General features: G+C 43.4%; 2 protein-coding genes and 1 long non-coding RNA gene across 3 annotated transcripts in view; 1 reads left to right on the forward strand and 2 right to left on the reverse strand.

Moving 5' to 3' along the window:
- Positions 1-6,851: 6,851 nt before the first annotated feature.
- Positions 6,852-8,713, reverse strand: LOC106948848 (uncharacterized). The gene is made up of 2 exons (XR_001425259.1): positions 7,258-8,713; positions 6,852-7,198 (listed from the first exon to the last, which is right to left on the reverse strand). It is a non-coding gene; the product is annotated as an uncharacterized LOC106948848 (long non-coding RNA).
- A 549-nt stretch (positions 8,714-9,262) lies between these two features.
- On the reverse strand, positions 9,263-12,375 carry skida1 (SKI/DACH domain containing 1). The gene has a single exon (XM_015034719.1). The coding sequence runs from the start codon at positions 12,060-12,062 to the stop codon at positions 9,684-9,686; it is 2,379 nt and encodes a 792-aa protein (XP_014890205.1). The 5' UTR covers positions 12,063-12,375; the 3' UTR covers positions 9,263-9,683.
- A 43-nt stretch (positions 12,376-12,418) lies between these two features.
- Positions 12,419-13,448, forward strand: part of mllt10 (MLLT10 histone lysine methyltransferase DOT1L cofactor) — a 64,048-nt gene continuing 63,018 nt past the window's right edge. The window contains exon 1 of the mRNA XM_015034718.1: positions 12,419-12,662. Coding sequence (XP_014890204.1) covers positions 12,635-12,662 — 28 coding nt within the window. The 5' untranslated portion in view covers positions 12,419-12,634. The remainder of the gene's footprint in view (positions 12,663-13,448) is intronic.

Here is a 13,448-nt window from a genome sequence, read left to right on the forward strand (position 1 = left end):
CCCTCTGGAGTCAGTCCAAGGTCCCCCGGTGTTTCCCGGATTTTACGTTAAGAAGAATTTTCCAACCCACCCGTCAACGTCAATGAACGCTGCGTACTCCCAAACGTGCCCCCCACCCCCCCAAAAAAGCCCCATTTCGGGCCCGCGAGACTCGAGCAACTATCTTCATTCGTTAAGCGCGTGCGCTGCTTTCGGCGTGCGCACGCGGTGATGTAATTAGCGCACAATCAAATCAACGAAATCTCCAGAAAGCAGCTGCCAGCTAGGCGTGGAGGAGAAGCCGTGTAACGGAGGGGCGCCGAGATCGTGCGCGAGGCGGTTATGTAAGCGCCCCCTCAGACTGAGCCTCCGCCGGTGACACGGTGCGGAAAATAGGTCGGCTGGGACCGGGAGGCTGCGAAGCGCTGAGAGGTCCAAAGAACATAACAGTGATAGTTTTATAACGCTGCTGAAGATTCAGGGTGCTTACCTCTTCATTTACATAACTGGTTGGGTTCATGGCAGAAAATCATCTGTGACAAAAATCCAAGGTGGCTAAATAAAAGTTTCTTCATATGTTTTTTTTTTTTTTTTTTTTTAGTGACAGCAAACTTAAATCACAAGGTGTGATGGTCTCCTTGGGGACGACACACAAGTTTTAACCAGGTGAAATCTGATTTAAATGTTACCAAAAAACGCTCTTCTCTCAAATAAATACACACAAGAATGTGCTTTTTTTTCCCTAACCAGGAATATTCAATCAATAAGATTCCAATAATGAGGAAAAAATCAGGAGGAATAATCATCACTAATCATCCTCGACTGAGTTTTATTGAACATATCGCAGAGGATCCGTTCTGGAAACATGCTGTGATAACGAAGAAACCCAGAACAACATGACTTATTACTAGTGCAAATGTTGACATGTGGGCAACAAAAAATAGAGTTCTGTGTCTGAAAGGAGTAAAATTTTAAAAAATACAACCTCCCAATATAAAATAAAAGATATTTCGATGTTAGTGGAATTCATTTTGAAACCCTCCCAGTTCATTTACTCCTGATAGGAGTAAAACCTTTGGGCTTGCATGCTGGACAGAAGCAGCTTAAACTGAATCAACCTTCTGTGATATCCTGAGATCATTTTATTTTACTAAGTGATTCAAATAAGATTTTCTTAACTTAAAGAAAGCAAAAGAAAAAAAGAAGAAGAAGAAGAGGAAAAAAATCTTGTATTTGTCAAAAAATGGAAACATCTCAGGAAATCAGATGAAGCATGTCACCAAAAGGGAATGAAAAAAAAAATCACAAAGTGAATTAAAAGTATAAAAGTACTTACTTTCTTTTTAAAGTCATAATTTTTCCATAGTTGTTCTATTAGTTCTCAGGTTTAAACAATCTGGAAAAGCATAATATTGTCAAAATCTCCAAGGTGAATATCCTTACGTTCAGTATTACAGAAAACACAAATCCTGTGGTTTAGTGAATACGAGTGTTACTGTGTTAAGTTTTGCTTTGATTTACGAGGACAGACATGCATTGATTCAAATGTTGACCCATCAGCTACTTTTTGTCCCTCAGGTGATTCTGACTGAAGCTGTTTTTAGTTTCTGACGAGACAGATGAGAATCTGTGGCCCGTTTTAGAGCCACAATCAGCTCTTTATGTCTTCAGTTTTGGGCTTTCATTGTTTAATTTGCATCTCGTTTATCTTGAGACGAACTAAAGAGACATCAAGGTGTAGGAATTTTTTTTTTTTTTTATAAAATGTCTGGTGAGCCTTAACTGTAACTATCTCTAAGAGAGAGGAAACGCTTGATGAATAGAAACCGAGAAACCCTGACCTGTAGGTAGAAAATGGTTATGGATATTAAGGCAGCTACTGTCTGTAGAACAATTTTACTTAATTTTATCGAAGATATTAGTAAATCAGACACTCATACAAAAGTATAATTTTGAACTCTAATGGTCCATTAAAGTCCGATGCTTTATCCAGGTCCTCATCTTTGCTGACATTACAGTATATTTAAAGGCAATTTAACTGCATTCCTTGTTCTATGTCAATATAATAAATGATAATCAAAGATGTAACAAGCCAAAACACTGCATTGTTTTACTTTTTTCTTTTTAAAATAAATTGTGATGTTTCTTTTTTTTTCTTTTTTTTTTTGAGACTCAAACAAGATTGGAAAACAAATTAATTTAAGCCTTTAGCGTTTGAGCTCCAACGTTACCACAAAGTTTCATCTATAAGTAATACTAAGCTGCTCTCTGTCCAATGACATTTTTTTGGATGAGGTGTTAACATTTAAAGACTTTATGATTTTCTTTTTATTTGAATATTTGTATATTAGGCTAGTAACATGATTACATTTATGTTTGGCCTTAAGAGATTACAACTTTACCACTTGAAGAGATAAAACAACAGAACAACAACAAAACAAAACATGCATGTTTTGATAATAGCTGGTGTTTTTTTTGTTTGTTTGTTTATTTTTTTATTTTTTTATTTTTTTCAGAATAATGAGGATGTGCACAAGTTTTTCTACAAGGTTTGTAATCTACATTTACCACCTGACCAACAATTGCTGAAAACCCCAGAGATCGAGATCCGCTGGCTGAAATCTCATCTCCCAGAGGCCCAGACGACCAGAAGAAGAGTCCTATTGTATTTCCCCGTGGTTTAGTTTGAGACACTCGCTTTAAAAGCACAGAGAGAAAAGGAAGCGCATCCACTCAGATGTGTTTCTGACACATTGTGTCTCCCGCCTCCCATCGCCCTGCAGCAACCAGAGAGGCTGTGGTTTCCATCCGTCTCCGTCCTGACAAATAGGCTCCTTATAGGTGAGAGTGTCTGTCAGCTCAGGCGCAAGGCAGCCATGCTAATTGATACAAAACAAGCTGTGGCCTGAGATCATGCAGCACAAAGTTGAAAACCCACATTAAGTTTCCTCTGGATTTTTATGGTGAAATTACATGAAGGACAGAGATGATATCAAACAAGTGTCTGTGTCCAGATTTAATCTCTGAGCACTCAGCCTGCGTTCGTGTGTTTGTGTGTCAGCGGTGTTTGATTCGGCCCTGTCAGCCTCGGCTCTTCGTCCTATAATTCCCCGGTATGAGGGGTAGAGGGTCAAAGGTCACTCCTGCTTGTGGCCATGTTCAAATCCCTCCATAGTGTGCAGTATTTTCAACAGAGCTTTGGAAAATGTAGGGGGGTGGGGGGGGGGGGGGAAGGGCCTAAATACCAGCTGCATTTTCAGAAAGTGGGGACATTTTAAGATGTATGAAGCGAAATTTATGGATTACTACAAAAACAAAAGAGAGGACATTTCAAAAATGCCTTGAGCACAATAAAAAAAATACCTGAACAAACAGGAAATGTGATAATAAGGTGCAAACATGTGGGTAAGTAAGTGAGCTTCTGACTTTTAAGCAATAAGGAAGATATTATTTATTTATTTGTTTATTGTTCTCTCCTTCTTAAATACTTAAAACTGTTACCTTGCAGCTGCTATGTACATTTCTTATATAACTTCTGGAAAAATTGTTGCTTTTTAAATGTGAATATCAGATCACTGCCCGTTTTGCTGCAATTTAACAAATTGTGACTGTACTGCTAAAAAATACTGTGAAAATAACCTTACACTTTCAGTTTATTTACAAGGAGTGTGTGGGGTTTTTTTCCCCCTTGCTTTTGTTTAAATGCTCATTATTTCAAACTTAAGTAAGTTTTAGCAGGTTGTTAAAACTACGTGGGAAAAAAAAATTACACGTAGTAAGTTTGGGTTTGATTGATTACACTTGCTGATTTTTCCTGATCACTTCAAGTCTGTCCGTCACTAAAACAGGTCGTATTGGTGGCCGATTGAATTGTATAGAGGGAGTCCTCACGCCCCCGCTCAGCGTTAGGTTATTCATTTGGCTCGCTCTTGTCCATAGGAAAGCCTTTACAAATGGAGTTGAGCTCCATGACCGGGCAGAAACCCTCTGGCGCTGGTCCCCCCCCCACCCCCCCACCCCCAACTTCAACCTACCTCAGTCCATGCGGCCGAAGAAATCCCGGAGAACTGCAGCTCTCCGGGCTCCCAGGTTTTGTTTATTTGTATGCTGTTGCTTTGTTTTATTTTCATCTTTTGTTTTTAGCTCCCCCTCCTCCCCCACCCACATTAGTGCATGTACACTGGCAAGCTTCAAAATACGTCAGAGCAAAATCTTGGCATTTTGATCATGGGAAAACGATTTATTTATTTATTTATTTATTTATTTATTTATTTATTTATTTATTTATTTATTTATTTATTTATTTAAAGTATGCGCTGCTGTGATTGGAGAATAATTTGAAATATAAAATTCGAATAAATCTTTCAAATAATAATGAAAAAATAAAACTTTGCCATAAACATAAACTTCCAGCTCAACTGGCGTTTTCAACTTATTCTCTAAAAATTAAATTAAATTAAATTAAATTAAATTAAATTAAATTAAATTAAATTAAATTAAATTAAAAACAGTCGACACCCCCACTTAAAATCACATTGCTTTTACAGTGATTTGCAAGGTTTTTTGTTTTTTTGTTTTTTGTTTGTTTGTTTGTTTGTTTGTTTTTACTCTTTAAGAGTTTAAGAAAGAGAGTTTCTTAAACTCTCTTTAAGAAATAGAGAGTTGGATCCCATCTGCTGTTGTGCACACACCAGGGAGGACAACCCTCTGACCCGACCCCGGCTCTGTTCAGGGGGATGCCGGGTAAAAATGGCAGAGTCACCGCTGCCTCTCCTCCTGGACCTTCTCTCTCTCTCTCCCTCTGCTTCCTCTCGCATCACTAAACTTCAAATAATTTCACCACATTTATATATTACACATAATAATTAGAGTTAAGTTGTTGAGATTGTTGAAAAGGCGTCCGTTTATTTACTGCTGTACATTGTCACGATCACATGACCATAACCCACTATCATTTGCTACATACGTCGTCTGGAAATTGTCCGTACTCTAAAATTCCTAGAATGCTACGTGGGAACCATGGAAATGTCATGGATTGCCGCTTTAGAGTATGCTTTTCGTTGAATGGACCGAACTTCATACAATTCATTAAAAGCTCATAAATACACGCGAGCAACATGAAAAAGCAGATTGAAACGTTAAGCAAGTTTGCAAACCAAGCCGGTCTTTTTGTGCTTTTGTCTTGGGCAAATTTTGGACTGGACATGAGTCTGAACAGATCCTCCACGTGCTTAATTAAAGCAAAGACTGACCTTAAAATTCAGACTTAATCCATGCAGGACATATTTCAACCCTAGATATCGCGATTACAGAAAGCTGCACAATTTGTGTCGCAGTGTCGTAAGTGCGCTACATCTGCACGGTTCGCTAAAGTTTGCAGCTTGAGCTGTGCAGTTTTAAATCATATTTTTTATTTTATTTTATTTTATTTTATTGCACAACCACATAAGAAATCCACCGAAAGCAGTGCACTGAACAGCAAAGTGTCACCCATGATTTTTATTTTTTAATTATTATTTTTATTTTTTTGTAATTATGCTATTTATTTCTGATAAGTTGCTGTTTAGTTCACTAGACCTATAATTCAGAGGCGATTTCTCCCATGTGCATGTGATCGCGCCTGTACAAATAGAGGACTGACGGGCGAATGCTTTACAGTCGAGAGATCCCACATAAAAACGTCCTGACAGCTTTTTATCGGCCCTCATGTATTTAATTGTCTCGGAGATCAATGCAAAGTGCTGACCCCCAACGCGGGACGTGTCTGTCAGCATTAAACCTTACTTTTCCACCCCACCACCACCACCAAAAAAAAAAAAAAAAAAATACAAGCATTGAAACGAAACACCCATTTAGGAACACCGTGTTTTCCCTTCTTTTTCTTCTTTTTTTTATTTGTGAAGCCCAAGAGTGTGTTGACGCTTGTTTTGTTCCTCTTCTCTATATTCTTCCTATTGTTATTGTATAGGAGTTACAGTCTGCTGCTCCCCAATCCGCGCAGGAATTTAACCCTGAAACGCCAGAAGCAGCAGCAGCAGCAGCAGCAGCATAATGGCTTGTCTTCGCTCCCAGCATGGCCCCTGCACACTCCCCACAGCAAGCAGCCGCCTATCCGGGACCAGAAACCCTTGCACCAACCCCGGCCATCCTTACCAGGCTCGGAGTTTTCCACGCTGCAACGTGTCTTATTAATTTGAGACACGTTGCGGCGCTTTAAAAGATTTTTTTTTTTTAATCGTTGCATTGAATGGCACGGAAACAGTAGTGTGTGTAGCCCCTTCATTCGGCACTGTTACGTTGCTGCGTAAACGTGTGGGTTATTTTAGGCACGTTAATCATCTCTGCTTAAAGGAAGCACACCATATACGTGTTCGTGCTTCTGTGTGAGTGCGTGCAGGAAGTTGTTTAGCTCAGTTTTTACTGGGGTTTCCCTCTGTTTTCTGTAAATGGAGCAGACTTGCATGCACCTTATTTGCAGAGTGCTTGGTCACGTTGAAGCCTGTAATGCTTTGTTACATGTTAGTCCTCACACACCAAGGCAGGGAATCCTCTCAACTTCCAAGGAGACAGCGTTAAGCATTTGTAAAACATTTGACCAGAATTGTATTTTTAAACAGAGTAAGTCGTGATTTTCTGCGCCCCCGCCCCAACCCCCCCGACCCTCCTCGGGACATAAGTGTTGTTTAATTGAGGGATCCCTAAAAATCGCTCATATTAGCGTCATTTGGAAGGTTGTGCGCGTTTTATGACAAGGTAATTCAAGAGAAAAAGCTCACAGCTGTAATCGCCCATAAAATGCCAGCGTTAAGAAAAGTGGAGCGTGTTCATCCTAAAGGAACTACTAAATACAAACGAAGAAGAAGGAGGCACGCTGATGATCACACTCAGTCCCGTTTAATGAAGGTTCCATAATTAACAGACAAACCAACCAACCAACCAACCAACAAACAAACAAAAAAGAATAGAAAGGGAAAGTGCTTCAGAAAACCACAGTTCAAGTTTCCATTTCGAGTGCAGTTGTTCTGTATTCACAACAAAGAATCAATGTACAAGAAAATTCCCGTCCTCCCATAAAAAATTCACAAAAATAAATATTCAGTTTCATATAATATATAAACAGCCAGTGACTTCGAAAAAATTCCGCGTCAAAAACACCTGACCTCAAGTATTGTAATATGTCAAACCAGCTGAATGGGTGAGGAGGGCATGGATGTAGCTCCTCACACACACACACACACACACGCACGCACACACACGCACGCACGCACGCGCACACACACACACACACACACACACACACACACACACACACACACACACACACACACACACTTGTTTACGTTGATAGGGTCTCTGTCAGGTAACTCCCCTCCCCAGAAAACCACCACTTATGCCCGTCAGCCGTGGTTTGTGCGTGGAAATAGGCTGCCGCTTTGCGTTGCGAATGGATTCCGCTCCTTCCTGCGCCGTGCAGCCTATATGTGCTTGTAACAAAGCTACACCTCCCTCCGTTTTACTGCTGCAGTCATGCCCGTGTAGAATAACATATAACGATGTAGTATAGGACAAGCCTGTGTCACACAGAGTCAAAGACAGACTGAGAACATCAAAAAGTTCAAGTTTTAGTTGTAGTAGCTCCAGCCTCGGACATAAGGCCTATGGTGAGTTGTGTGTGTGTGTGTGTGTGTGTGTGTGTGTGTGTGTGTGTGTGTGTGTGTGTGTCACTGACATCTACAATATGTATCCACAAGTTATTTTAAACGCACTTTTTTTTTACACTTCTCTGTCTTTCTCCTTTTTCTTTCCTCCTTCCTTTTCTTTTCTCTTTTTGATTTTTTTTTAAACAATCATTCTACAAGTGAATGCCCCCCTCACAGCCCACATCCTCCCCTTCCCTGTGTGCTTGTGAGGAGGGCTGACATCATTCACGGGCTTTGGGGTTTGTTGTGATCTGCCTCGCCATATAAGCTGCTGGGGCCTCTCTTTTGTGGCGGGACAGAAAAGCATGCCAATTAGCAGAGCGCGTCCTGCAACTGCCACGAACACCGTGGACACATTCACTTACAAAAACAATGCCTACATGTCGGTGCAAACTTAAGCCCCTCTTCATTTAAAGGTATGTACACACACTGTACGGGGCTACATGGAGCATGTCAGAGCGGCCATGTTCAGAAAGGCTACATTCAGGATGCATTTTACAAATAAAGAAAGCAACATTTCACAAAACCTAGAACTGTGTGTGTGTTGTTTTTTGTTTGTTTGTTTGTTTGTTTTTTAGGGGAGGGGTTATCAATTCCTCGGCTGTATCTTTTCTTAAAAAAAAATATTAAAAACAGGACATTATTAGGAAATTAAAGACAGGATAATATATATATATATAATAAACTGAATCAAATTTTGGTGAGCGAACACCCAGCAACAAAATCCATTCGTAATTTTGCAAATTTTGTCTCCAGAAGCACACACAATCAAATAAGTTCCCCTAAATAAACAGGTATGATTTTGATTTTTTTTTTTTTTTTATAATTATCATTTTCTCCTTTAAGCGTTAGTCCTAAATATACAGCTGAAACATGACGCAAAACGGCGTAGAAGTGCCACACTTTCAAACCTTTCCCTTGTGCTTCGTCGCATTGTTTCTAACCGGAATGATTACAAGGTGTACCACTGTTAACCCACTTTGGACGTCCTTGCGTTCCCCTCCCATTATGTACTACATGAAATACACTAGACGCACCCAGCCTGACCCAAAGGTCTTGTGTATGCCAGATGGACTCGGGAGTGACTTGAATATGGTATTATCCTGGGACCTTTTCTTGGAGGGCGGAAGGTGGGAGTCCACGAATGTTCTTATTTTTGATTGTCTGATTACATAAGGCTTGTTCTGCATCTCGGGCCCTTTGTTTATAGTGTCACACGTTTGCAAACTTCTGACAAATAACTGAAAATCTCAAGCACCCCAAGATAAAGTCCACAAGAATACATTTGTTTTGAACAACAAAAATCAAATAAAATTAAATTAAAATTAAAATAATAGTCAAGTTTGTTTTTTGTTTTTTTTTCACAGTTCACGTGGACTATTTTGGCCATCATAAAGACATAGAAAGAAAAACACAGCGCTGATTTATTAGAAAACATACCAGGTGGCACATAATTGGAAACCCTGATATTTTGTCTCTTCTTTATTTACAACGTGAAACAGTCCCTGCGGTTGTCTCATCCAAAAGATTCTTGGATAATTGTTATTGTTTTTAAAATTCCCCTTTATGTTTTTTTTTGTTTGTTTTTTTGTTTGTTTTTTTAGACAAAGAACAACCCCAGTGAAACCCTGCTACCAGACAATCCAACAGGTCGAGCAAACCAGGAAAACCGACAAAGAAGGTTACGCGAACAAAAAAAGATAGGGGAGCAAAACATATTGCTTAGATTGAATAGCTTATTTTCAAAGGAGGTTTTCGGGCATTAATCCACGAGATGTGTCTCACAGTCCTGTGGAGGCTTCAAGTGGGATCTTGTGGCTTTTCTTCAGGGAAGTGAGGGTGGGGTTGTTGAGGGGGGAGAATAAAAACGGAATGTAAATCCCAGATAAGGAAAAAAAAAAGTTTGAAAAATAAAACAAACAAAGGCAAAAGGGGTGAGCGATCACCTTAAGACACAGGGTACGTGGAAATGGACATAGTTGGGACTTTTAGTTTTGTCTCAGCTCAGTATTTCCTCGTTCTCTGAGTGTGCAGTGGGGGAGGGAGAATCTGGCCGCCTGGCTGCCACCTCCACACGGGGTGGGACGGAGGAGGAGGCCCGGCTCCCCTCAGTGAGCTCAGTGAGTAAGCAGGGCACAAATCCCCGTTGCTGTCAACGACGAGCGACGGCGGGGAAGGGAAATTTGCCATCAGGCTGAAAGGCGTTTTTGCTGGAGAAGCCGCTGCTACTGCGGCTGCTGCTGCTAAGCTGCTGGCGGTGCTGCGTTTGCGTCTGCTCCGTAAATCCTCCGTGGTGGAGGAGGACGAAGAAGATGAGGAGCAGGAAGAGGAAGAGGGAGCCTCGTTGACTCTAGGCACGTTTTGTTTTGTGTGCGTCCGGGAAATTCGGGGCTTCTTTGCCTCCCGCCCCGGAGCCCTGCAGGTTTTGTTTCTCTGCTCCCCCTCCTCTACGCTGGGGGCGTCCTGGCTACTCCTGCATTCCTGAGGACCGCAGGGGAACCTGGGGGCCACGTCGGGGCTTTTCTCCGCGGCTTTAATCCCGCTGCTGGAAAAGCCTCCATGTTTGATGGCTCCGCTGAGATCTGCCTTATCTCCTTTACATTTGACCACAGCGGCCTGGCTCTGCAGGTATTCATATTCATCGCAGCTTTCCTCCACTTTTATTTTCACATTGCTGAGATTGAAGGCTGTCCTGCCGCTGTCGGGGTAGGGGGACGCGTTTGCGTGGGGCTCCTCGGACTCGGTCTTTATTCTTTTCGGCGGGGTGCTCGGTTTCAGCTTCTCCCCCTTGTCGACGCATTTTTGGAGCTTGCTGGGGTCAGCGTGTGCGCTGAACCCCCGGGACCTGAATGAGGCCGGGAGAGAGGCCTTGTTCGGGTCGAGCCCCGGGGAGTAAGGGACCGGCTCCTCTTCAGTCCTGTTTGGGTCACATTCAAACGCTTTTTCTTTTGCGGGCTCGGTGAAAATGCTCCCGTTAGCCACCGGGTTTAACTGTAAAGAGTCCTTTCGTGGTTCACCAAAGTAACATTTTTGATGTTTGTCCTGCCTGCTGTCGCCATGACTCAGCGTCTTGTGCTGCTGGTTGTTGTAGTGAAAGGTGGGCTGCAGGACCAAAGGTGCTTTCCCGGTGTGCAGACCCACCCGTGCACGTCTGAACCGGATGCTTTGGACCGAAACTCGGCTTGAAACGGAGCTCGAGTCGGACTGAGTGGAACTCTCCTCATCTTCGTCGGAGCTGACCTCTGAGCTTTCCGACTGAGTGTCGTCTTCCTCCTCTTCCTCCTCCGAGCTGCTGCTGCTGGTGCTGGAGAACCCGGAGCCGAAGTCCGAGTCCTGGCACTGTGGGTCCGAGTATGTGCTGCAGGATTCGGTGTCGCTGCTGTAGTTCTCCGCGAAGCCGGGCTCGTTGTTGTTGTTGTTGCTGCTGCTGCTGTTGTTGTGGTGGTGGTGGTGGTGGTGATGGTGGTGGTGGTGGTGGTGATGGTGGTGAGGTCGCGGGTCCAGATAGAAATCCGGAGTGAGATGGAAAGCACCGAAAGAAGCTCCAGAGGATTTGGGCTGGACTAGCAGCACCGGCGGCGCGTGCAGATGCACGTGTTTGCTCCTGCCGCCCCCCTCGCGCCTCCTCTTCCTTTTGTGGAGCGAGTCGCCGGCTGAGCGCGAGAGCCTGGACTGAGCTGCTGCGGCGGCGGACTGAAACAAGACCGGCTGCCGGAAAAACGCGTGCCTTTGGCTCACAGCAAATCTGTTCCCTGTAAATTTCTCAGTTTCATAGTTTTTGACGTGTTTGTGGCTGGATTTAGTCGTCCAACGGCAATCCCGTCCGTGGGCTTTGTGGTAAAATTGAGGTAGTTTGGCGTCGGTAAGGCAAGAAGAAGGACTCAGCTCCCTTCTCCTCCCCGTTCTGCCGTGCAGCGCGAGATTCTCTGGGACGCCGTGCAAACTGAACCAAACTTTTTCCTTCCACATCAGCTCCGCGTCCGCGCACAGGACACCCGAGGGCGCGTGCTCCTCCTCCTCGTCGTCGTCGTCGTCCGCGCGAGGGCACGCCGCTGTCGCTCTCCTCTTCTTCGCGGACTTCAACACCCGCTCCGTCTTGCAGGAGACGTACAGAGCCTCCACGTCCTCCCGCGATATAAGTGTGCACTTAGCGGCATGGAAAGCTATGGAGTTTATTGCCTTGAGCTTCCGGAGCTCCTCCAGGTCGCACTGGTGCTTCTTCACCTTCAGGTAGTCCATGCGCTTGTGCACCGTAGTCCGAGGGATGTTCTTCAGCAGGTCGGTGAAGACCTGAGACAAAGCAAACATTTGCTTGCCTTTGATGAGCAGGTATCCCAGTCTCACTCCTTGCATTTCCTCAAACCCACAAACCAGGTCTCCCATGTTTGGCGCATCAATCCATGCAGTCTCTGCTTGGACTCTGTGGATTCACCAGCAAATGGCACAGGGTCTCGGGCTCAAGGCATCCTGCATACCTTTAATCCATCCACTCTGCTGCTGCTGCGTCATGAAAATGCAAACTTTGACATGCGGAGTTTTAAATGGGGCTGTCCCTGTCTACTAGCTTGCCGACAGCATCCACCCCGGTCCGGCATGGTGAAGGAATGCGCAGGGATGCGTCCACCAAGCCGGGGGCCGCCGTTGTTACCTGCCTCCGCCCGGCTCCACTCCCCCTCTGGTCGGCAGCAGGACGAGGGGTAGGTGTGCACCACTGCCTCAGCCAGAGGGATAAAATAGCGAGAGGAGGAGAGGGAGAGAGGGAGGTATTGCGAGGGTGGGGAGGAGGGAGGGAGGAAAGAGTGAATCGGAGACAGGGGAGAAGCAGAATAAGAGCTAAAAAAGCAGCTGCTTTTCTGGCTGCTGGCTAAGACACAAATAAAAAAAAGAAAAAAAAAGCGACATGCAAAGGGAGGTGGACCAGTCTGGAGACACCTTCATCAATTAATGCTGGCGGAATGGACGCCCATTGGACGACGCTGACAGGTGATGCAATAAAAATGGATATTCCATCCCCACCCCCCTCCCACACCCTGCCATTACAGTAGTTTACAATTGTGCCCACAGTCTGCCGTTTGAGCAAATAGTGCTGTTCTAGAAGGAGCGGATGTTTCTGTAGCTATACACACACACACACACGCACTCACACACAAAACCCCTACTATTCTTTATTACAAAAATAATCAGCAACAACTCTGGAATCCGGTATAAACCGGAATGTATGATGTTGTTCCTTTTGGGTTTAAGAATAAGGTGTGATATGTGTAATATGCGCTTGCTTATAAAGTAGTTCCATCTTATGTTGGTGTATGTGTGTCGACGTGACGCAGCGCATTTTGAAAAAACAAACAAACAAACAAACAAAAAAAACATTTTATATTTATACGTTTCAATTATGCTGTCTTTTCCACGCTAGTGCAGAATGACCCACATATGCTCTAAGATTACAGGCGGGGGGTTTTAATTCTTTGACTATTTAGTTCAAAAGATGCGGATATTGCTGTACCATTTCTTATGCGTAATTACGCACGGCTTATTGAGCGAGAAGTAAATAACAAGTGCCTCTTGTAATACGTTTAAGGTGTAATTATTAAGGTAATTAAAGGAGAACATATTCAACGTTTTGCTTTGTTATTCCCTCCTTTGACACAAGCAGTGAATAGTGCAGAACAGAAATGCCAGTCAGGGTTGCTTTTCCCTTTCCACGTGTTTTATTATTATTATTATTATTATTATTATTATTATTATTATTATTATTATTATTATTTATTT

Source organism: Poecilia latipinna, unplaced genomic scaffold, assembly GCF_001443285.1.
Source record: "Poecilia latipinna isolate Pla-1442-1.1 unplaced genomic scaffold, P_latipinna-1.0 Scaffold309, whole genome shotgun sequence".
Classification (NCBI taxonomy): Eukaryota; Metazoa; Chordata; class Actinopteri; order Cyprinodontiformes; family Poeciliidae; genus Poecilia; species Poecilia latipinna.